General features: G+C 29.1%; 1 protein-coding gene across 1 annotated transcript; it reads right to left on the bottom strand.

Moving 5' to 3' along the window:
* Positions 1-6375: 6375 nt before the first annotated feature.
* Positions 6376-7118, bottom strand: LOC120092110 (peamaclein-like). Its single transcript, XM_039050318.2, has 2 exons — positions 6946-7118; positions 6376-6808 (listed from the first exon to the last, which is right to left on the bottom strand). Exons 1-2 carry the CDS (start codon positions 7028-7030, stop codon positions 6624-6626), a joined length of 270 nt encoding a protein of 89 aa, XP_038906246.1. The 5' UTR covers positions 7031-7118; the 3' UTR covers positions 6376-6623.
* Between the last annotated feature and the right edge of the window lie 19342 nt (positions 7119-26460).

The following is a 26460-nucleotide window of genomic DNA, read 5'->3' as shown; positions in this document are numbered from 1 at the left end:
TTCAAACTTCAGTACTTGTAATATATCTGGTGATATGGGGGAAGAAGTTTATATGGTGATATGTACACCAAACAAATCTTGTTTTATATTTGGTTATACTCTTGTATTATTTCATCATACAATCACTCTCAGTTCTACGTTATTTGATCAAATATAATAGTTTATTTTAAAAAAACAAAAAAACAAATGATAAAAAAATCCAATATTGGTAATAAACTTTAGCAAAGATAGTACTCCATTTCTCCATCAAAATATTGAGATGATTACAAACTACAACAAAAGAAAGACACACATAAAAAAAATAGAAAGATATTCTATATAAATCCAAAAAAAAAAACATTCAGTTTCAACAAAATAATTTTCCAGAGTCATCATTGGTCGGAGTCATGCGGAGTTGGAGTCATCGTCGGTAAAAATTAGGCAAAGTTAGAGTCTGAGTTGGTCGGAGTTAAAGTCTGAGTTGTCCTGGAGTGTTACAATGCTTCGATCTTTGACGGATGAGCACACTACATGCGCGCATGAGTGTAGTGCTCGGTGTCGCTATGCTTAAGGCCTACACTACAACAAGAGTTGGCCCCAGCATAATGACGTTACTGCGTTATCTATAAATATATTCTTCGATTTTTAGGGCTTTTCTTGTGGTGGAACTCATGGAAGTCGATGAGTTCTTCAAATTTTCTCCATTCTTTTCATATTTATATCTTCTTTAGGTTAGATTTTAATTTTCTTTCAGGTTATAAACAACGGATTGGATCTCTTCCCTTTACTTTGTCTATGAATCAATGAGGTAACTTTCTATTTATTTTGGGAGCAAGAACTCGTGTATTTTTCTTGAGAATTTTGTGGATTGGATTGAATGCATACTAATTTTATGTTTTCTTTAAATTCATTTCAATTTCTATATGCATGTTTGTGTGTTGATGTTCACGCATAAGCATATATTCCCTTGCTAATCGATTCATAGCTACGTTATGTTCATTCTCGAATGTTTAACTCAATCAACCTATTAGTAAATAGTTAATCGTGTATTTGATGGCTATTCCTAGAATGCATGTATTGCTACATTCAAAGATTAAATTTGGTTAATTGATTAAGCTATGCAATTGGTTAATTAACACAATAGAATCCTAAAGCTTAATGCACATGTTTTTATTTTTATATGGACGCTACCGAATCCAATAGATTTAAGGGCATGTAGTTTAATTAGGGTTTAGTTTTTCAACTTTAATTATTATTTTGGATGCTTCCTTTGTTCGTTTCTGATTAGTTGTCTGCCACCATAGAGGTTAATTCAGTCATGTTAAGTAAGTTGTTGTGCACGTATAAATCGATGTCTAATTAACGAAATTCGATGATTGAAATTTTATAGGATCTCTCTTGCTCTTGAAAATAGATAAATCCAACCCTAGTTTACATTTACCGTTGCACTTTATTTTGTTTGCACTTCACTTTCACTATTCACACAAAACCCCCTCACTTACCGTTTTAATTAGAAAATTGGTTTACCGAAAAGCTTATACTAGCGCTTTCCTAAGGATCGACCCAAACTTGTCACTGTTGCTACGTCATGTAGTAATAGAAGTAGGATTTAGTATTATAAATTTCATTTGATTTTCAGAAAGAGGCTTACGACACCCATTCCCCGGTCCTTCAATTGGTGTTGTTGCCAGTGAAGCCAATTTATTTTTTGTTTAGTTAAGTTTTTAGTTAGAGCATTCTTTTGCTTTTGATTTTTTTTTCTTTTCTTACGTCCAGTTAATCATGGCTAACAGAATGCACAGTATGTACTATGCATTGAGCGCAAAGTGAGCTATCGAACAGTAAAAAAATGAAACCAGGAAAACTTCTAAGCTTAAAAGTATATTTGGTGAACTCGTTTCTTCTATTCGACGGTAGGCTGAAAGGCAACTGCAAAGTAGCCTAATGCTGGGGAGTCCTGCCTTGAGGATTCACCCTAGTCATTGGGAGTCTGAGCCTTACACACATCCTGAATAGACCGGTCACTCCTATGACTATTGTACTTTCTATGCATAACCACACTACTACTACATCTCGCCATTCCTGAGTCATCAAAGTTTGCTCAAGAGACCAACCAAGGTATGTCTTTAGAGGATTTAGTTAGAGAACTACATAACAATAATTTCTCTATCCAATAGAAGAACTTTAGAATCCAGCAAGACAGTCTTCAGTTTGCAATGGAAACTAGAGCTAAGATACACGTTCAAGTGATCAGCTCGCTCAAATTGTTAACTCAGTTAGAAGACTAGAGGAATCCCAATTGGAGCTTCATCACCTTGAAACTGCCGAGGTACCTCGTCATGAGGTAATATACTTTGACGATGAGGAGGATGACAAGGATCCCATCCCATGATCAGCCCAGTAGTCAAGGCAGAAAAAGAAAATGAGGTTGAAAGATCTCGCCCTGTTCCGTCATATGATATTTTGTATATTTTTTAGTTTTCTTCTTCTTGTTCTCAAGAGTCATTTGAGTCTTTTTCTACTTTGGACTCGTTTGAGTTCCCCGAGTCTTTTGATTCTTTCTTTTTCCCTTTTTCAGATCTACCAAAAAATCAAAATTCAACTTGTTTGGTGTCCTTTTAGAAGACGAAGTTTCTTCTGAGCATGAAGTGTTACATCAACTCAAGTAAGATACAAGAATTTATTCATACCTTGAAAGAAAGATAGGTCACGTCGAGCAACCGACTTTAAAAATTTGCCCTTCCTGAAGGGAGTCAAGTAATAAAGAATTATTATTTTCTTTTATTTGCTTTCTAGATTAGCTTCTTGTTTTTCTTTTTGTAGGGATCCCTAAAAACAAGAAGAGCATCAATTTGAGAAATGAGCCTTCTACTACATCTCAAAGGCAGTACACGAAAGCGCCCAAGGGAGGTCTTCTGTTCACTTGTCTTTCATTTTTTATTGTGATCTTATTAAGGATACATTAGAGACAATGTATTATTTTAGATTGAGGGTGGTGGTTATATATGCATGTTTGATAAGTCTTTGAGCACCTGAGCTCGGATTTTATGGTTGATTTAATGATATGATGATTGTGTTGCATGTATTATGATGATGATTTTCTGTAATAGGTTTTAGATAAACCTTTATTCACATTGTTTAGAATTCATAAAAATGTATGCATGGTTATGGGCCAAAATTTAAATTTTTTCTTGATTCCCTTGCATATTTTTTAGCACATAGTTTCTTATTTAGGATCTTGAATGCTTAGTATTGAGTTATTTGGTCTATATGTTTGTTGTCACTTCGAAAGATCCCACCAGTTAGAGAGACATCCTTGCATAGTGACTTGTAATATGAGACTTAGGGAAAAGAAAAGAATAATATGTCTGCTTAAAAAATGAATAAAAATATAAACTTGTAATTTGTATGCATGACTAAGGGTAAAAAGTGTCACTCTTGTTGTGATCAACGAGAAAAAAGTGGGTACGGTTCCCTGCAGAGCGTGTATGAAAGCTAGTGCCCCTAGGTGAAAGGAATGCAAGTTTAGGGATCCCGTGTGTGTTCTCAAGCACCTTAGTCAAAGTATTACTTTTTTGATACTTTAGGTTGCTTGATGATTGGTATTTTAGCCAGAGTAGAGGAATACGAGTTGAGGGTCATACAAAACATTTTCGGGATAATGAAGACCTAGATAAGATTTGGCTAAGCACACAAACACATGAGGGGATAGAGAATTAGTTTTAAATTTCGTAATAATGTATACCTTACGGACTATTATATTAAATTAATGTATACCTTACGGACTATTATAACCTACAAACAATTATAACTCATAGATTATATTAACCAACTCAGCGACCCGAAAGTCCCCTTAAAGATTTCTTAAAAGGAATTGGTTCAATAATATAGGTTGTTTTCAATGTGTGTCAGAACGTTTGTAAAAGAAACAACTTAATCAACTTTTGTACAAGTACAAAAAACCAAATTGATAAAGTAAACATAAAAGTTTTAAATATTAAATAAGAAAATAAACACAAAAGTGTTAAATATTAGGTAAGAAAAATTTAAATTGGAAATTTCATTGCTATAATTTGGAGAAAATTAGAATTATAGTATAGTTTTATAAAGACCTCATAAATAATCTTTAATAATGTAGGAATTATTTAAATGAGGATATACTATTTATGAAATATTATATTAAATTACATAGGTGTTGGAATGCCTTGAATTTGTTATTTGACACTTCAAACGACCAACTATGGATGTCTTGCTATCTGGCTCACTAACCAGGCCAGCAGCAACGTAGCCTGGTGAGGGTTTGGGAGCAACGTTCCTTAAACCTAAATTGAATTCGTATTTAGAATATTTAATTATTTATAGTTATTTACGATTATGATTCTAGAGTTGTGGAGTGAATTATATGACCTCTCTAACCCTAGAGTGACATTCATTGTAGTATTCTCTCTAATAAAATTGTGTTCACTCCACTCCGTGGACATAGCTAACACATTTAATGAACCACATAAATCTGTGTGTTAATCTTCTATATTTTACATTTTTTGCATTCTTTGTTCGTCGATTTCACAACAATATGGATTAAATTTTAACTTATAAAATATAGAAACCAAATTTATAATTAATGTAATCTTTTTTTAATTTGAAGTTAATGTTTTTCTTTATTTGGATGATTAATAATTTTGACAGCAAAGGAAGCTATGAAGTTGTTGTTTAAGAATCTGAAAACTGAAGAGCATTTGTTGGCTGTAACAATTGTCAAAATCATTATGTAATTAGCTAATTCAATTGAATTTTTTGTTGTTGCTCAACATCCTTTAGATTGAATACTTTGAACGAGTTCATTCAAGGGTATATATATTTCAATGACTAATTAGATATAAAATTGAAAACATTTTTTTTCCCTAATTCAAGGGATACATGCACGTTACTTACCATAAGTTGGTGAAGTACATCGGTGTTCATTCCTCCACTCTCTAAACTCATTTGTATAGAAGAACAGTGATGTCTAGAATTCATAAACTTATTGTCACAATTTATTGGATTGAAAAATAAATTTTGGTATATCTAGTAGAATCAAAGATTCCTCTCTATTTGCAAATCAATTTATGTTGTTCATACATACTCTTTATTCATTGTTTGTGAGTTTGTCTCATGATGTGTTGTTTTTTTAATGTCTCTTGTTGATGTCTTCAAGTTTTGTTTCATAGGTTTTTTTTTTTCTTAGATATGTGTTGTATTTTAAATATAATTCGATTATGAGTTCCTTTTAGCCCCTTTGAAATAATAGTTGAGGGTTATGCTTTTTAATAAATGAGAAGTAAAACAGTGCTCAATAAATTTTAACTTTAAATTAAAGGAAGAATGTTGCAAATTTATGGTAAATTAATATATTAGGGTGATTTAGATATAATACAAACCAAAGAAGAGTTATTATTTCAATTATTTTTATACTTATATTTAATATATAATTTATTATGATATACTTATAGGTAAACTACCTTTTTAGTCCCTGGATTTTGAAGAATATGTACATTTGATCTCTGAATTTTCAAAATATATCCTTTTAGTTATTTAATATTTAGTCTCCGAGTTTTCAAGATCTATCTTTTTAGTCCCCAAATTTTTTAAAATACCGTTCAAAATGTCCTTGAACTTACTATTTATTTTCACTTTATATAATCATATGAAATTTTGAATTACAAAAATGTTTAATTAAATAAGAGGTAATCTTAAAAAAAAAAAAAAATTTAAACTAACAACAAAAAAATGATGCAGGGACATTTTAAAATTATTTCTAAAATTCGATGACTAGAAAGGTATATTTTGAAAATTTTCAGATCAAGTGAACCTATTATAAAAAACTCGAAGACTAAAAAGGTTTGTCTTGAAAACTCAAGAACCGAACTCACATATTCTTTAAAGCTTGGAGAGTAAAAAGATAATGTTCCCTATAATTATTTAAAGTTGTAACTAATTTGACTTGATCTAAATTATTTGGTAAAATTTTAAGAAAAATAATTGTTATAAAATATTGAAGCAATCAAAATTCCATGAGAGAATAGATTATAGATGTGAAAAAGTATATTAATTAATATGGAATGCTAAATTTGAGATTTGTAAACATGACCCTTTGTGCATTAAAATAAATTAAAAGTGATTATGATATATTAATAAATTAAATAATTTGTATTAAAAAACAACTTATAGGCTTGCAAAGTAATTCCAAATGGGTCCTAACTTCAAGTCCTTATAATTTCACACTATTTTTTTCAAACTATTTGAAATGATTATGACCTTTGGTTTTTCTTTCTATTATAATAATATTAAAAAAGTAACTCACTCGATATTTGTTATAGATTATGTCTCATTCAAAGAGAGATTTTATTGATAAACATATATTTCGAATCACATTATTCGATTCATATTAAATTTAGAAGATCTCATAAATCAATTCATACAAACTCATAATGCTTAACTCAACGACTCAACATTTGGTCTGGTCGATCAAATTTTTCGAACACGAGTAATCGGAACCATTAGTGTATATATATATATATATCTGAAAACACACTAAAGGCTATTAAAGGGGAATCATCAAACACATATTGCATATCTGCCTTTTTGTTGAATAGCCATTTCTCATCTCAAGGGCACTTGGGCTTACCCTTAGAACTTCTCATGTCCCTATAACAAGGGCACTCATGCTTATTTCCATAAGTTCCAGAAGGAACACACTTGCAATAGCCACAGCAAATCCCACAATACTTGATGCATCTATCCATCACTCCTGCCTTTGAGCATCTCTTCTTGCATTTTTTGCCACAAAACACTTCACATATGCATTAACAACCAAACATTAAAACAAAAAATGTTGAAAGTTAGATCCCTAAAGTAAAAGACGTTATTATCAACGCGGAAGAAGAGGAAGACTGTATACATTCGACAATGAAGAGACGATCGACTTACCGGGCATGGCGATGACAATGTCTATGAAGGAAGATGTTAAGAGAAGAAAGGTAAGTAAGAATGTGAAAAAGAAAAGCTTCTTCATATTTGCTTAAAGTGTTTGAGATCAGTGGAAAAAACTTGGGAATATATATTGAAACACACTATTGAGAAATTGAGCATTGGAAGGTATTTATTAGAGAAGGAATAAATTTGTTATTTATGAGGTTGCAATTCACAAGAAACTAAATGTCAAAATATTTGGAATTAAAATTGTGGATTGAGGACAAAGAAAACAGCTGTATTTGGTGGGTTGGTGGGTGTAAGGGCTGATTTTGGAGTGGCACTTAGATTTAGGCACTGCAAACAAGGGACACTCACATAAAGCCTCCCTTGCTTCCATCACTACTTATTTTTTTTACTCATTTTTAGTACCATGAAAGGAGAGACTTTGAATCGAAGATGAACGAATACTATATGTCTGTTCACGTTTACTCTATCACAATTTACATTTTGTTAATTTCTTTATAATAATATCATATTTTTTAGGTTTGAATTTCATTTTGGTGGTGTTAACGCTCAAATCTCATTTGCGATTGTTGTCATTGTAGACTTAACCTTCAACTTGCTTCTTTCGATCTGGTTTGACTTTTCGAGTGGACCTGTATAAGAGGTCATCACACACGTATATTGGCGCGTCTACTGTACTTTGATGCCTAAGTTAGCTCTCATTTGAATATTACTTACTCTCCCTTTTAGGCTTATCGAATGGGGTTATTTGTAGACCCTTCCTCTATTACTCAACTCTGGTCATGTGTAACACACCAAAAATGTTTAGATTGTTTTTTACGCTTGAGGATGTAGAGTGATAGGTTGAGTGTAGCTCAGTTATTTCAAATTAGTATATATTTATCGACTCGGTTGTTCAGTCCAAACTCCGAGGCATTGACTTTTTCTTTTTGAGATGCGTGTTCTCTTATACCTCTTCTTGACACTCTATAGGCTTGAGTATGCTTGTAGGTTCTGGCCTTTGCTTTAGACAATTGAGGTGGTTTGTTCTGGTTTAAATTTAATCTTTCAGATTTTAAAAAGGTCAATAGTATTTTCCTTTGTCACTTTTACATTTTCCACCCACGTGAGTGTTAACCATGCCCTGTCCCTTTGAGGACATGAGCTTAGTCCACATGTTGAGAGGACACGAGCTCAGTCCACATGTTGAGAGGACACGAGCTCAGTCCAAAGTTAACAACACGTGGAGATATTTCTTTAATTCTATACAGTCCTAACTATTATATCTGTAATTTAATATCTATTTATTCAACATTTACCCCAACCAATACATGTCTTACATCAGTGCATTATATACTATAACACAACCTTGTCTGTTTCTTAAAGAAAAAGAAAAAAAAAAAAAGGACAAAAACTAATTAAAATATGGATGCTTTTATAAGTTTAAAGACAAGAATAGATAGTTTAAAAATTTAAAAACTAAACGAGAACAAATTTTCATTAATCTTAGAAGTTTAGGATCAAAATGATCAAGTAAATTAACTAACTTTATCACTTTTAAACATAATCTATTTAGTTATGGGTTGAAGTTGAACTATTAAAGATATTTCATAGTTTAAACTATCTGTAGAATTGATGGGGGAGAGTTATGTGGGCATGGATGCATGGTTAGAGTTGTCACAATCACAAGCTAGGTTTTAAGACACAAATATATAAAATATAAGATAATTGGAGACAGCCATAACTCTACAGAGAGTTGCAGTCAGCACATGGATAGCACAAATATCAATGTGGTAATTTTATAGGTAAAACTATGGTTTTCATCTCAGAGTTTGTTCAATTTAAATTTCAGTCCAATTTTAGTTATTTTTCCCATAAATCTTAATGTATATTTGTAATTACTAGAGGAACAAGTTTTTTTTTTTTTGGAAAAAAAAACTTTTCATGACAAATAGTTTAAACTACACTTTTAAAATATTTCAAAAACTATTTTAAATGGTTAAAGAATTTCAATTTTTTCTAAATGACTTATTTTTAAAATTAAACACTTGAAGAGATAAATCAAACACACTCCTAAATTTAAACCTCTTTCGATAACCATTTCGTTTTTTATCTTTTGAAAAATTAAGCTTATTTCTCCATATTTCTTATAATAATTTACATATTTCTTCAGTATAATTGTTGAATTTTTAGCCAAATTTCAAAAATAGAAACAAATTTTTAAAAGCTATTTTTTCTTTTTGTTTTCAAAATTTGGCTTGATTATTTAAACCATTAGTAATAAGTAGATAACAAATGAAGAAATTTGAAGAGAAAATAGTGCCTATAGACTTAATTTTCAAAAATAAAGAACCAAAAACCAAATGGGTTTTAGTTATTAAAAAAAATTGCAAATGTATTAGATTAAATATGTAAGGTGGATGAATCAAACTTCTGATAGATTGATAGTACAAGCATTATATCAATTAAGCTATACTCATTTTGGGTCAAAATTGATTAAATAATCATTTTTAAATAAGAAAATATAATATGTGAATACGTTTCTAAAATTCATAACGAAAATGCTAATAGATAATAATAAAAAAAATGGTGAAAAGTCAACTCTAAAATAGCAATAGAAAATAAATTTAAGATCTATTGAGAATATAGAAACCAAAATTGAACATTTGAGAGTAGAAAAATTAAAATTAAATAAGTTTCAAAGTAAGAGATTAAAATCATATTTTAACTTGTAATATATTGTGTAAATGGGCAACAAACAAAAGGTTAAAGGTCACACCTTTTTGGATTATCTACCAAAAACAAAGCCTAATGCAATACATTATGCCTCGCTTCACTCTTAAGTATTGGTGTGTGGATTTTTATGTGTAGCCCATGGATTTATGATCATGTTTCTTATTCAATCTTCCACATGAGATATATGACTTTCCTTTTTTAAAGAGGACTTGAGTGGAAAAAAAAAATTATTTGTAAATGGTTAAAAGGTATGTGTTATGGGAAAAAAAATGTAGAACTATTTACATACTTCGTTCATTTACCTATGCATTTTCTTTCCTAAATACCTCCTTTTTTTTTTAATTACAAGTTAAAAATTCTTAAACTTTTAAAATTATAAATCTTTAGTATTCGATCATAAAATTCACTGGACTACTCGACATAAAGATAAGGGTAATTATTTTTAAATAGTAAAATTACTGAAAATATTTTCAAATACAGCAAAATGTCACTGTGTCACACCCCCTCCCAGGCTACCCTATTAATTTGAGAAGAGATGTGAAGATAGCAATTGTCAACCCTCTTATGACATTTACTGCCCAACCTATTACTTGTATCATGTTTCCTTTGCACCCATTAAACCTAGTAGACCATTTATATTGGCAATAATGGACCAATGCATTCATAGCCAGAGCCTTATAGGCATTCAGAATTTATTAGCATCATTGAACATTCATAACCTATATACATAACAAAATAAGCTTTACGCTGGTTCATATATACATTAAATACAACTAGGGTTCTACCCTCCCATTACTATGTACGTGAAAAGAAGTGGACCACCTAAAACGCTTTAAGTCTATCAATTCTTCAAGTTTGTTGCAGACTGGCAAAGGCAAGTTAGACTCCGAAAAATCAGCCGCTATTTGGAGAGTAAAAACATTTGAAAATGGTGAGCTTATAATGCCCAGTGAGTGATTGACTTTTAAAACATACCTTCATAAATAAGGCATGATGACTAGATCATAATTTACTAGATAAACATAAACTTCCATTGTTCAGGATTAAGAAAACATATATTATTCATATAAGATCATTCTACATTGAAACATATTTAAAAAGTACAGTAACCCTAAAAACTACACATAGCATTGGTTTGCCTTGTAAAACCTACGTACTTTACTTATACTTATTTGCCTTAGTTGAGGTGGAACCCCCTTTTGCTCACTCACTCAACATTGATAACTTAGTTGATGTAGAAAGGTCTCAGTACAATCAGCGTTGATAACATTAATCTTACGTGCACGTAGATAGGCCTCAAAAGCTAATATAATCATGTAAATAGTATATGCCCTGAATACCTTCATCTCCTTAAGTATCAGAGAACCCATATACCTTTATCTACTTCATAATTGAGTTCTAGGCTTAGAGTACTTAAAACATACTTTTTACTAACTTTTATAGCATTCTAAAGTCTTTAGAATTCCCTAGGAAAACATAGCAATAGAATAGGCAAAAGCATGGAAATTCATAAAACATGGGGAATGTTTTAGCAAATAAGTTGTGCCGTACTTAAAACACAGAACATAATTCATAGAATTCTTCTTTTAGAAATTAGACTTGCTTTGAAAACATTGAGCACATGGTTACTAGAATGCATACTTTGCCTTGTATAGAAAACTATGCTTTAAGAGTGGACCATGCGTCCAACATGTATTTCCTTATGTTAAAGCATGCTTTAGAAATCACTTATGGAAACATACTTTAAATAAACATTCAACTAACACATGGGTTGAAATCAAATTAGAAATTTAATTATAAAACTAGTCATTCACTATCTTTTACTAACCTCCAAAAGTTCATACGTTTGTCCTATCTCCATTTAACCTGTTACATAAGTAAACACCCTTGATTAATGAAGCCCCCTTTTGTGCTTACTACTTAAACTAATACTTTTAGGCTTCTTATTTCCTTAACTTTATCTATCTTTTTTTCTCCTTTTTGCGTCTATATTTTCATAATAAGATTTAACATCCTTTAGGAACCTCTTAAATAACTTATCGACACTTGGTCATCCAAAGTTGACGCAATGCCCAACACTTAGTCACATAAGCACTCCACTTGGCTGGATGGGTACAAAGCATGCACGCACTGACACTCAGGTAGGCACCAGAACGCACTCACTTCATTAGTCTTAAGTTTGCACTCCAAACCCAGAATTCTTAAACTTAAACTCCAAATACAGTTTTCTCAAATTCAGGCTACCTAAACCCTTTAGATTAATCCCTAGACTTAACATTTTCATGTTTAAAATTCTAAACACAGGCGTCAAATGTCATTTAAACTTTGAAAATTGTGTATTAATTAGAATTCTAAACTAATAGTCATATTAATTTAAACACTGAATTTTCATAAGTATATCGATTTATACCTTTCAATAAGTTTCGTTTGGATAAACATTATGTGAGACTTGTAATTTTATCAATTAAACATCTAAAATTTCATAAAAAAAAAAAAAAAATTAATGTCAAGTCTCAATTAAAATTCATTTGAAAATTGTACATGCATTAATTCTAATCGTCCATTTTATTAATCCAACATATGAAGAAGTCTATATCTGTAAAAAAAAAAATTGATGCAGCAACGATTTTCAAAGGCAACCTTAATAAATAATCTGAATTAGTTCACTTATGATGATTTAAGAATTACATTTAAACCATTATAAGTCTCACACGATATATTTCAAATGAAATTTGAAGGAGGGTGTAAGTTGATACACACTTAAGAAAGTTTGGGTTTAAATTTATACAATTATTCGTTTAGAGTTTTAATTGATACAACCTAAAAGTTTAGGAGTAATATAAAAAATAATATAAAATTAGTAAAAGTTTACTCCTCATCTAAAATTTGTCACCTCAACATGCCATGTCAAATTCTGGTGAACTTAACATTAAAATTACGTAAAAATCATTTAGAACTATTTTTCAAATCGTAGAGACTAAAATGTAGCTTTTGAGACTTCAAGGACCAAAGACTACAAAATGGGCCGATAGTTTTTTTTTTTTTTTGTCGATGTAACAAAAAACGTTGGCATATCGAATTTCTATGGACGCATTTTCCATGCATGTGCATAACTTCCTTTTTACCAACAAAAAGATACATGTGGGCAGAAATTTGTATGGCCTTTGGAGAAAGTATTATGTTAGATTTCCGTCCACGCTTGTTTTAGTTTGTGAGGGCAGAAATATTCAGTAGGTACCCGACGCATGGTGTGTGGGCAAAAACTTTTTAACTCTCTATATTTTTTTACTTGTGTCGACGTAACGTGCGTCAGGAAAAACATTTCTTAATACCGTACCCCACCTTCATTTTTTCCCCATATTCTCCCCCCTATTTTCCATTTCCTCTCAATCTCCCCCTTATTTTCGATTTCCCTCTCCTTCTCCCCCTATTTTTTATTTCCTCACATACCGCTCACACTCTCTCTTAGCCTTCAGCTACACAACGCTTGCGCTCTCTGGCCACTCAATCGTCACCCTCTCGCTCGCCAACCGCACGCTTGCTCCCAGTGTCGTCGAACACTTTTCATAGGTTTCAGGTTGAGTATCATATGAGACTTGAAACTCATGCAACTATGTCCATTCTAGGCTTTAAAATACACTTGGGCACTTTTTGAAGAGTTTTTGAAAACTTTGTTCATTTTGAGGGCAGATAGAGAGACTTATATGTTTGAATCTTGATGTTTGGAGAACATACACTTTAATACACACGTTTAGGATACTTTTTATAGGTTTTGAGAGGATATAGAATTTATGGGGCTTAAAAGTCATGCAATTAGGTTCATTTTAAGCTTTAAACTACACTTGGCACTTTTTAAAGTGTTTTCGAAAATTTTATTCATTTTGGGGGACGGAAAGAGAGACCAACATGTTTGATCTTTGTTTTTGGAGGACATGTACTTTAATATGCATATTTACGATGCTTTGTATAGGTCGAGTATCATAGGAGACTTGAAAATCATGCAATTATAGGTTTACTTTATTGATTTTGATACATGATGAAAGAAAAAAAAAATTAAGATTGAACATGTGTTTATTGCATTTTAATATTTCTTTTCAGGTCACTATATACGTGAATCAGATGACATTTTCTTGAAGACCAGACCAAACATTTTTGTGTAATTAATATTTTTTGTTCATTTTGTGTTGTGAAAACAAATAGTTCAAGAAACAAACAAACACTATAACACTTTTTGTTATGATATATTTTGGATAAGGTATAAAGTTTGGATATATTTTGTTACCAGAAATTCGAATAATTTTTAAAAAAATATCGATATTTCGAGTATATAAATGTGAGAAAAAAAAAGTGAATCGGTTTCTGCTATGCTTTTTTACAATGCTTGAAATATTGGTTGTGAATACCAAGCATTAGCAATTAATGAGCTATGATGATACTTCGTGTGTGAGCAAAAATGAGACTTCTGCCCACGTATTCTTCTTCGTGGGCATATTACACTTTGTATTGACGTATTATGCGTGGGTAGAAAGTGATCTCTACCCACAAAGGTAATTGTGTGGGCAGAGTCGCCGACACATCACGTGCGGACAGAAGTGTATTTTCTGCTCACAAAAGTTGTTTCATTGGCAAATACAACTTTTTATTGATGTACATTGCATGGGCAGAATTGCATAAAGGCATTTCTACCCATGTTTTAGATTTTTGTCAGCAGAAATGCCAACGCAACAGCAAAAGCGTTGGCAGAAATTTTGTCGACGAACTTTTACCCATGCATAAAAACGTCGGCAGAGACAAATATTCTTATAGTGAAATAGACATTGACCCTAAATCTCAGATACCAAAAATATTTTTTGGTCTTACTTTTATAAAAGATTTAAAAACGTCCTTCAACAATTGAGTCTTCGAATTTTAATTTTTAACAATTTAGTCGTATAATTTTAAATTTATAACAATTTAGTTACACTATATTTTAAAATTTATAAAGTTTAATTCCTATCTGAAAAATTCTATTAAAATAGTGTCCATATTTATTGTCTAACAACTTGATTTTTGTAGCTTAAGACACTTGGTCTCCCACCACTTTATTAATCTATCCAAGGAAGAAAAAATCTATCCAAGGAAGAAATTCTTTAAATCTTAAAAAACTTGACTAAATATTTACAAATTTTAAAGCAAAAGAAAAAACTATTACATTCTAATATTTAGATATTAAATTGTTACAAGATTAAAAGCACAAAAATTAAGGCTTTATTTGGTAATCATTAGATTTTGGTTTTTATCTTTAAAAATTAATCCTATAAACATTACTCTCACCTTCAAATTTCTTCCTTTGTTATCTATATTTTACTAATGGTTTAAAAAACAAAACTATTTTTTTAAAACTAAGTCTCCATTTGATAACCATTTTGTTTTTTGTTTTTGTTTTTTAATATTAAACTTATCGATACTACTTCCACCTTCAAATTTCTTTCTTTGTTACCTACTTTTCACCCATGATTTAAAAAACCAAGCTAAATTTTGAGAAATAAAAAAAAAAAAAGTAGCTTTCAAAAAGTTGTTTTTGTTTTTAGAATTTGTCTAAGAATTCAATCATTATATTTAAACTATTGTATTAAGAAAAATACAAATCATTGTAAAAAATGTGGATGAAATAGGCTTAATTTCAAAAACACAAAATAGTCATGTAACGGGACCTTAAAAAATAATTTTTAATTTTTTTTTTGTTTTTTAAATTTGACTAAGAATTCAACCATAGTAATTAAGAAAAATGCAAATCATTGTAAAAAATTTGAAAGAAATAAACTTAATTTAAAAAAAAAAAACGAAATGATTACGGAACCTAAATCATTAAAAACTATTCATTGAAACTGTTACTAAGTTTAGAACCTAAGTTTTTCTCACCTTTATAAAACAACACATCAATAATAATTATTATTATTTATTATTTATTATTATTTATTCAGAATTACTTGTGAGTTTTGTTGCAAAACGAGGGATCTTATCATGGGCCTCAAGTTTGGGCTGAGTTTCTAAAACTATTAACTGGGCTGTACGATGAGAACCCAACACCTCATTATGGATGCCCATTTCCGCACTTATCTATTGTGAAAGTTTGGGCATGGCTTTGAAATTTAAAGGGAAAAAAATTTGTTAAAAATTAAGGTCTTAATTAACATTGCTTTCGATAATGCACAAATTATCCTATGGTTTGATTCTCCCTCCTTGTACTGGTTAAATTATATATATATATTTTGGTACTTAATTTCATTGCTAAGTTGTTGAATGGTAAAAGCTAATTTACTCTAATTATGATTATGTAGTCGGGAACATTGTCCTACTCGATTCAACTCATACTTAAAATTTTGTAAATAAATTAATATGGATATTATATGTTATAAGTAATTTTATACATATGAGAGTCAAGGAGGAGTTAAATCGAAGGGTAAAACAATGAAAGTTGCTCCATCCCAAACAGACTCAAGACGGGCAAAAATTAGGTCTAGAGGAGATGCTAACAAGGGCGGAGCCACGTAAGGACTAAGAGGGGCATGTGTCCCCCTCAATTTATCCATCTCTTTTTTTAGTATAAATTATAAAAGTGAAATATATTTGTATATATATATACACACGTATATACATATATATATATAGTTCTACCTAAATGGCTATGACATGGTGTGTTGTTTGTTTGGTAAGAGGCATGAGAGTTCAAGTCCTACAACTTATCAACATTTTATTTCGGGTTTTATATGACTTATTACCTATTTTTCTCATCTCTAATGGACTTTTAAAATCCAACTCATGTAAGTCTTAATAAAGGAAAGTAGGTCAAACAATATGTCCTTTAAAATAAAAATCTTCTTAAACTTTAAGAGAGTTACATCACATTAAATTTTCAACTTCAAAATTATGCTATTGGTATGGTGCAAATATTAAGTTCGCTAAGCTAAAAAGCATATATGTTCTTGCAATAAAAATGATCCTAACGAATAAAAACAAGGATTATCCATTAGTTTACAGACCATGACAGAGTCATGTAGGAGTCAGAGGGGCACGTGCCCCCTTCAACTTCTCGTATTTCGTATTTTTTAATAGAAAATTTAAGTAATATTTGACCATATATATGTTAAAAACCAATATTCTTCATAAAATCTGGAGGTGATGCAGTGGTCACAAAGGCACGTGTTGTTGCTACAGGTCATGGGTTCTAATATGACAGATACTTCATGTGAGGCAAAGAATCAATATCAGACACGTATCAGATACCGATACTTCCAGATACTTCTCAGATACGTATCTGACACGCGATTTGACGTATCTATACTTTCAGATACTTTCTAAATATGTATCTAACACGTAATTTGACATATCTATTTCTATGCGTACTTTTTTTTTAATCTTTCCTAATCTAAAATAAGGCAATCTATTTAAAAAACTCACTACTCAAGTCCAAAACTAAAAGAAAAAAATAACGGACCAAACCCTAGACTAGAATCATCTAATCTCCATCTTCACATTTGAGTCCCCACAAAATCCACCAATAAACCATTTGGATATCTTCAACAATAGGTTCTTCATTCATCTTCATACTTCTCTCTCTAATATTCTTCTTTTTCTTCTTTGCAATATGAGTCACTTTTCTATTGCATTTTATTACTATTGTACTTCAACATCTTAGATGTTGCTTTTTTTGTATTGTATTTCAGTGTTTGTATTCTATTTTGTGCTATTATTTACTTGTATGCTAAATTTATCTATATCCTAGATTTTTTTAAGAAAAAAATGTATCTTTAGCGTATCAGTATCCTCGAAATATATATATATTAAAAACATATATATATAAAAAATGACGCATCCTTAGACGTATCCGTATCTTAGTTTTTTAGAAATTGATGAATCGCTGTATCCGATCGTATCCGTATCGTGTAGTCTGTAAAGATAATAATAATAATAAAAAAAAAGAATTTAGGTCTAATCCATCCATTCAAATATTATTGTAATCTGTGAAGACAATAATAAAAAAAAAGGAATTTAGGTTTTCTTTAAAAAAATAATAATTCTTAACTTAAATTTTCTAGTTGTCACCTCACCAAAAATTTTAAAAAAATAAAGAATCAGCAACAATTTCTTTTGGTTATAGATATTTTCTTAACTAAAATTTTTACTCTCGAGTCTCAATAACATTCTATTAAAAATGTATCGATAACTTTTTTTTTAACCTAATTTTTGAATTTGTATTGCTTAGTATATATTTATTTGAATCAATTTTAGAGTTAAAGCTACAAAATATTTTCTCATTCCTTGTCAGAATATACGTATTATATTATTCACAAGGTTCATTTTTTTCTCAATCCTTTTAATTTTCATACTTTTAAATCTATGTAATAAATCATAATACTTTTATGATAATACTTTTTTAGAGTTAACTCTACTATTAATATGGAAAGATATTTTAAAAGAAAATTAATAATAGAGACCATAGAGTATCGTCTTTAAAAAAGAAAACATATCTCTGGTTCTGATAAATCTCATATAGAAATCAATTTAAGAGAATTGTCTGCAGATCCTAGTTAAGAAGTAAAATTTCTAAATATAATTATAATATTTATGATCAAGTTCGTAGAACATACTTACAACAAGGTATTTGTCAATCTTAGAATCATATTTTTTTCATTTAAGAAATTTAGATCGATTTCAAAATATGAAAACTCGTAGAGGACACTTGTGATATGTACTAAATTAGTTATCTATCAATCTATGAATGTTTTTTTTTTTTTTTTTTTACATTTTCTAATAGTTTTTTTATTTACATAGTGCCCCCTCTACAAAATTTTTGGCTCCACCACTACTTACACATTACTCACCTTTATATTGATTACCTGTTGCCATAGCTACAGTAGAGATAACATTTTCTGCTATGCATATCGTGAAGTCTCAATTGCGTAATAGCATAGGAGATCAATGGATGAATGATTGTCTTATAGCCTATATTGAAAATGATTTATTTGATAAGTTAGATATTGAAGTTATCATGGATTGATTTCAAAACATGGAAACTCGTAAAGGACAATTGTAATGTATTAAATTAGTTAATTTATGAAATTATGAATATTTTTTTTACATTCATTTATAGATATCTTTTTTGTTAGACATGTACATATAGTGCCCCTTTGTAAAATTTCTAGTTCCACCACTGGATGCCAATGAAGAGTAGAGGAAACAATTAGGTCGCTCAACCCAATTAGCCTACCTCAGCTTTAGAGGTCGAAGTCGAGACTAACTTGCCCCTCTCCTTTTGACACAAGCCAATGAAGAGAGGACAAAGAAATTGGCGTGCTAGGCTAATTGGCTCGCCCAAATAAAGTCAAGGGTAAGGCCAACTTGTCTCACTCTTTGGAGCATATTCTTAATAGGCTCCTATTTGGCACTCCTATGTGGCTCAATCCAACTTTGTGGTGCACGACAACTACACATCTGTAAGTTCATCTTCCTCACTAAAAGTTTGTTTTGACCCTTGTGTTGAAAACAAAATTTCTACATTGAATTGTCTATGACAAGCATCACACCCGCGTGTTATTCTGATTGTTTTGTCGGTGGTCTTTTCCCTAAAATATAAATTCATCTTTGATGATACATAAAGGTCGATGAGATGGGTTTCCTTAATTAGATTTTACCATCAACATATACATAATTCTTCTTGTGTTGGTTTAGCCAACTAAATAGACTTATGGACCATTCTTTTCCCACCCTAAGGTGTACAATCTTGCTTTCAGCAATTTTTGAAAATGGACTTAACAAAAATTTGCACTTTTGGAATATTTATAAATGCACATTTAATCCCAAGTGGAAACTAAAAAGTGTTCACTTTCATTTGATATAATTCCACTATTATTTAAACCTTTTTTTAAAGGGACATTATCATTTAAAGCTTGCTTTTTGTACCCATCCAAAATTTCATCATGTTCACACTTCACGAAGAAAAACATCAACATTAGGTTATTTTAGTTTGCATCTTGATGATTTTCCATTAAATCATAATCTCTCTCTGTAATATAGTACATCTACATTAAATACAAGTCTCTCTTCTCCTTCTTTCAAGTTGGTTGAAGTTAGGTTCCAAAAAAATTATATATATCTTTGAAAAAAAATTAAAAAATGCTCCTTTATTCATTTTATACTTATATATAAATATTGTCTTTATTTAAAACAATAACAATAAAAAGAGGAATGAAGATTTGAATCTTCTATCTCAAAAGAGATGACACGTGCTAATTATCGTTGAGTTATGCTAATTTTAACCATATATTTACCATTCATTATTTGAAATGGCTTATTTATTTAAAAATAGTTATATCTTTAAAACTAAAAATAAAAATCTTGTGAGTAGGAGAAAATTTAAGCCAATGTTTTTTTTTTAATATATATAAATTTTAGCCTAACATTGTTGATTAAACTTTGAAATCATATGAAGTAAGTAAATATTAAAAAGGTCAAAATGAAAGTATGCTTTTTAAAATTTCTTTTACTTTTAAACAAAGATGGTAAAAAGAGACACCCATATAAAGTCCTATGATTAAAAATAAAAAATAAAAATAAAATCTTTCCCTCCAAAATCTCATATGAAAGCAACTTTTCCCTTAACCTTGATTACACTTTTCTTAAAATTTAAAAATTAAAAAAAATAAATAAAAGGCCTATTTTATGCTTTAAAACTAAGTGACCATGTAAATGGTTTTCATTTGAAATTTTAACTATTAAGCATTAGTTAAAATAAAAATGACTTAGCACAAATTTGTAAAATGATTGTTTAAATTTTAAAAAAATAAAAAATGCATGATCCAAAAATAAACCCTAAACTCATTTTCCAAAACTCTCAATAATAAATGTGCGCTTAAAAATAATAAAATAAGTGTAATCTATAGTTTATTAAAAATATATATGAAGAATTGTTGAACAAAAAAGTTTTCAAACAAAAATAATCATCATAAAATATATTATTTATGTAAAAAAACTGCATCAAATATCTCTGACATGTGAACTCAGCACTTAAAACACTCAAAACACAGACATATGAATTCTGCAACATATAAACTCCACAAATATATGAACTCGAGATATATAAACTCAGTTCAGCATGTTAAATGGCCTTTCGATTATACAATAATATAAGTACATTTTATTTGAATTTCTAATTTTCTAGTTTAAAAATATATATAATATTTTAGTTTCTAGAAGATTTGAAACAGGTTAGGAAGACATAGTTCTCTTTCAATTTTCTCTTATTTAAATATAGAGATATAGAGATATTTTTTTATCTATAAAAAATTATATTATGAAAATTGATGGAATTATTTTTGCTTATATATTTAGGTGAATAATTCTATAAAGAATTATAATAATGCTAAAATTAGTATTACTTAATATAAATATCATATATCAATGCATTTAAAATTTCATAAATTTAATCTCTCAGTTTTGAAATTTGTTAGTAATAAATTCCTAAGGTCCGTTTAATAACCATGTCGTTTTTTGTTTTTTGTTTTTGAAAATTAAGCGTATTTTCTCTAAATTTCTTACAATAATTTGCATCTTTCTTTAGTATAAGAGTCAAACTCTTAATTAAATTCCAAAAACAAAAACTATTTTTTTTTAGTTTTCAAATTTTGGCTTGGTTTTTAAAAATATTAGAAAAAGTTACATAGATAACAAAGTACGAAATTTAGAGATGAGATGATTGTTTATAGGCTTAGTTTTCAAAAATAATAATAATAATAATAAAATGGTTACCAAATGTGGTCTAAACTTTCAATTTTGACTCTATTCTCTAAAATTATCTAACAAATCTATAAAACTCAATTTTATATTTAATAGATCTCCTAAATATTAAAAATGGAGAAAAAAATTATTTGTGTCGAATTGAACCTTAAATTTTAAACTTTGTAGTTAATAGATAAATTAATTTTAAAAGATATCTAATGTACGTAGTAAGTACAAAATTAAATTTAATGTATGATATACCATTTATTTTTTAACATCTTCAAATATGTAAGAGACTTATTTGATACACAACTAATATTTAATAATATATTAAATACAAAAAATCAAGAATTCGTTGACCTATTAACATTTTTTTAAAGTTCAGGAAATATATATAAACAAAATACAAATTGATTGGTTAAACTTCTAATCTTATATATAATTTTATTCTTAATATGAAATTCCGAATTTGCCCTGCTGATGAATAACATTTATGTGGTAAAGAGTAAACGGTTAAATAAAAGTATAAATCGTGGAAAAAAGAAATACATAATATTTGTCATTTCTCAACTTAGACATTAAAATGTAACAGTAAATTAAGGGGAAAAAAAGGTTCTAACAACAAAACGGCGTCGGTTAGAACTTGCAAACTTCAAAATGAAAGGGATATTCAAATTACTGACCGTTATAGCCACAAATGAACTTGGCTACAACTATAATTAAATGGACGGTCCAGATTTTGCACTATTCTCCAAGAACAACGGAAGTTTTTCAAAATTTTCGAACCTTTCAAACCAAACCCTTTTTTTATTGACATTTAGAGTATAAATTAAAATACCAAATTTTAAATGGCAATTGAAGTCAAATTTCTAGTAGTAATAATATATATATATATTTTCCCCAAAAATTGGATTTAGAACTCTCAAGCTCTCTCAAATGTATAAAAAGAATATATATAAAAAAAAATTATAAAATTAGGTTGGTCAAAGTCAAACCAAACAAGAGACAAAGTTGTCCCACCACCATGGTGACCAAAACTTTTGTTATAAGGTTATTTTTTTTTTAAGTTCTCTCTCTATCTCTAATAATTTAATCTTTTTTGTCAAATAGAAATTAACATTGCACGTGCTTTGGAGACCAAAAATGAAGGTTGGTGGTGGGGGCAAACCAATAGGTTATTTTTTTTTTTTTTCGGTTCGAAAATTTGAATCACTAACCTTTTAATCAAGAGTTTAGTTTTTATATCAGTTATGTTACATCTCGTGTTGGTGAGACAAACAAGATTTCCTTACATCTAGTTTGGGACCTAATTCTTTGATTTTTTTTTTTTTTTAAGAATGTCTTGAATTAGGGACAGTGACAAATGTAGCAATCAAGCCTAAAGTGTTAGTAAATATAGCATAATATAAAAAAAAAAAATTACAAATATGACCAAATGTAGATAGTATATCGGTGATAGACTATATTAGTGATAGATCATATCATTGGTAAGAGTTTATCAGTGATAGAAATCTATCAACACTTAATTATTATCTTTTGTAACATTGCTCATTGCAATTACCTTTGAATTTAGTGAAATTCTGACGATTAATTTGATTCTTATCTAGACTTTACTATCGTTACTCAGAAATAAAAGAAAAATAACTTATAACCAGAAAAGAGTCGTACAAATTTTATGAATATTAATGGTTACATTGGTAGGTGGATTAACTCTACTTCTCAATCAATATAATATTTAAAAATATGATATAAATCATGTTTTTCAACATGTCAAACTCTTTATAATATTATCATAAAATGTTACAAAATACAGTTTATTTTTCATGTCGATGACAAGAGTGCAAACAAAATCTCACATTGATTATGGAAGAAAATGATCATAAGTATATAAGTAAGGACAACTATCTTCATTGGTATGAAGCCTTTTTTGTGGTATCAAAAACAAAGTCATGAGGGTTATACACAAAGTGGACAATATCATACCATTGTGAAAATGTATGGAGGTCAGTTATCTTTATTAATTAGTATCAAAGCCTCGATCTAAATCTAGTTGTGCGGGTGAAATCCTCGGATTATGAACAAATAAATTTAAGGAGCCTATCGTGCTCTCTTTGGGTAGCCTTGTTGGTTTTTTCTACCTTAAGAGCAAGTATGATATGTGCTCGTGCTCATGTCCTCTATTTGGATATTAACCTGAGATGAATGAGAAGTGCCTCAAGATGAAAAGTAAGTGACCCAAGATGAACTGGAGGCGTATTGGTATTTAGAGTAAGCTCTCGTAGTTGGGAGTGAATGGATGTGTTCAAAGGGAGAATTGTTAGGAGTTCGAACAAAATTCCATATTGATTGGAGAAGGGAATGATCATGAGTATATGAGGCATTTTGAGTGATATCAAAAGTAAAGTTGTGAATGTTTATACTCAAAATAGACAATATTATACTCTTGTATGAGTATGCGAAGATTCGTTGTCATTATCAAATGGTATATGAATAACTTTATTATTGTTATGCTCAGTGCATCCAAGTAAAGAATTCAAAGTTTAACCAAAGTACAAAGATAATGATCAAGCTTTTAAAAGCAACTAGATGAAAGGTGTATTCGAACCTACAAATAATCTACTTGCAAGAATGGACAAAATTGGATATTTAAAAAGAAATTATTTACCAATAGAAGGCAAATTTACTCATAGTTGTTGTGAAAATCTACTTTTAAGATAAATTATCTCTTTTGAAAGATGATTTTCCTTAAACTTTGGAAAATTGTGTTGAAACCAGCTGTTTCCAATAATTTTTCTTTTTTCTTTTTATCTTTTTTGAATACCACACTTTACAAATGGAAAAGAACAACAACCCCCAATTAGAATGAAAAGGAAAAATTAAGATTTTTGTAATGAGAATTGGCATAAATAATTTTGTTCAAATCCCACTACAATGGCCCACTAATTATATTTTGATTGATGGGTTAAAAAGTAAGATTGAGAGTGATGGGAATTTTGAATATTACACTAAATAATAACAAGGTTATTGAAGGTTTAAGATATTTTGTATGGATAATGGGGTTCAAAAAGACATTATAATTTTGAACCATATAATAATAACAGTGCCAATAAACAATATGATAGAAATAAAAGGAATAAGACTTGAAATGTATTATTGAGTTTTTAACATATGCAATGTCAATGTACAAAAGAAACACAAATCCTATCATAGAGATATGGTGATGCAATATGATTTTGATATGACCTTGGGTTTAAAAAGAAAAAAAAAACCTATATATTCCTTAAAATGAGGCTTTTTTTTCAATAATATATAAATAGTGCTTCATTGTATTTTTCTGTTCAAACAATTTGTTTTTAATAGGTTAAATCGTAAATTTGGTTCTTATGATCCGAAAAAAGTTAGAATTTAGTTTTTATAGTTTATAATTAGAACTTAGTCCTTATACTTTGATAAACATTCATAAATAGTCCCTATAGTAGAGATTGTATATGAAAATTTGATCAAACTTTAGAGACTATTGATGAGGTTTTATTAATTCATAAGACCTTTCTATCTTTTAAAATTATAGGGACTAAGTTCTAACATTTTTTAAATCATATAGGAATGAAATTTGTAATTGAATCTTTTTAATATTTGTGAGTGCTTAGGCTAGTTTGCATGAAACAACTTATGTGGATCAAGAATAATTTTATAAAAGGTGGTAAACAAAATTTAGAAATGTTGATGAGTAAATAAGTTTGGTAAAACGAAATAGTTTATTAAATGAAGGTTTAGGCTCCATTCGGTAACCATTTTATTTTTATTTTTATTTTATTTTTTAAAATTAAGTCTATGGACACTACTTCTGTCACTAAATTTCTTTCTCTATTATCTACATCTACTTTCTCTAAAGCACTAACTGAAGAAGAAGTGTGTCAGGCTGGTTTTAAAAACCAAGCCAAATTTTGATAACTAAAAAAAATAGTTTTCAAAAAGTAGTTTTTGTTTTTAGAATTTAGTTAATAATTCAACCATTATACTTAAAAATATGCAAATCATTATAAGAAATGTAGATGATATAGGCTTAATTTTCAAAAACAAAAACAAAAAATCAAATGGTTACCAAACGAAACCTTAAAGTTTTCTAATTTTAACTTGATTGAATTTTTCTTATCAGGATTCTAATAGTACATTACAAATATATAGACGGTTTAAAAATAAAATTAATTATGAAACCTAGGGCTCCATTTGGTAGCCATTTCATTTTTTGTTTTTTGGTTTTGGAAATTAAGCTTATTTTCTTCTCATTTCTTACAATGATTTGCATTTTTCTTAAGTACAGTGGTTGAATTATTAGTCAAACTCCAAAAACGAAAATAAATTTTTAAAAGCTACTTTTTTAAGTTTTCAAATTTTGACTTAGCTTTTAAAATTATTGATAAAAAGTAGATAATAAAAAAAGAAATATGGATAAAAAATAGAGTCTATAAATTTAATTTTTAAAAATAAAAATAAAAAAAACAAATGATTACCCAACTATGTAAAAATTCTCACAATTAAGAAGTGAAACAGTTTTTCTTTTTTCTTTTTTTTCTCTTTCTTTCTCTCTTTTTTTCCTTTTTATTGAAAGGTATGAACTGAAATAGTTACTTTCAATGCCATTGGTACACGTGATTGCAGTAATAGTTAATAAAAATATATGGTTTTTGTTCCTAAAATGAATGCTCTTCATTTGACGTTAAAAAAAAAAAAAAAAAAAAAAAAAAAAAAAAAAAAAAAAGCTGAAACTTATATAATTCCACTCAACTAAATGACAAGAACAAATTTTAAATTCCCAATATAAAAGAAAAAAAAAATCTTAAAACTAAAAACCTTATTTGAATGTATATGATATAATATTACAACAATAATAATTAAGCTTTTGAACTAAATAAAACCAAATCAAATTTTATTTGATATAGGCTAAAGCATATACTGACAATCAAATCATTAAATTGAATTAAACTATTATGTTTAGTTGCGTGATTTTTTGGTTGAATGCTTCGTATTTTTTAA

This window comes from Benincasa hispida, chromosome 11 (genome assembly GCF_027475165.1).
Source record: "Benincasa hispida cultivar pf3 chromosome 11, pf3_genome.v1.1, whole genome shotgun sequence".
Classification (NCBI taxonomy): domain Eukaryota; kingdom Viridiplantae; phylum Streptophyta; class Magnoliopsida; order Cucurbitales; family Cucurbitaceae; genus Benincasa; species Benincasa hispida.
Note: the sequence above shows the minus strand (reverse complement) of the source record. Positions and strands in the feature narration are given on the sequence as shown.

What these genes read in the sequence shown, in the direction of transcription:
- LOC120092110 (XM_039050318.2), bottom strand. Translation starts at nt 7,030, where the DNA reads ATGAAGAAGCTTTTCTTTTTCACATTCTTACTTACCTTTCTTCTCTTA. An exon ending in CATTGTCATCGCCATGCCCG is followed by an intron (nt 6,809 to 6,945) that starts GTAAGTCGATCG and finishes GCATATGTGAAG; the next exon opens with TGTTTTGTGGCAAAAAATGC.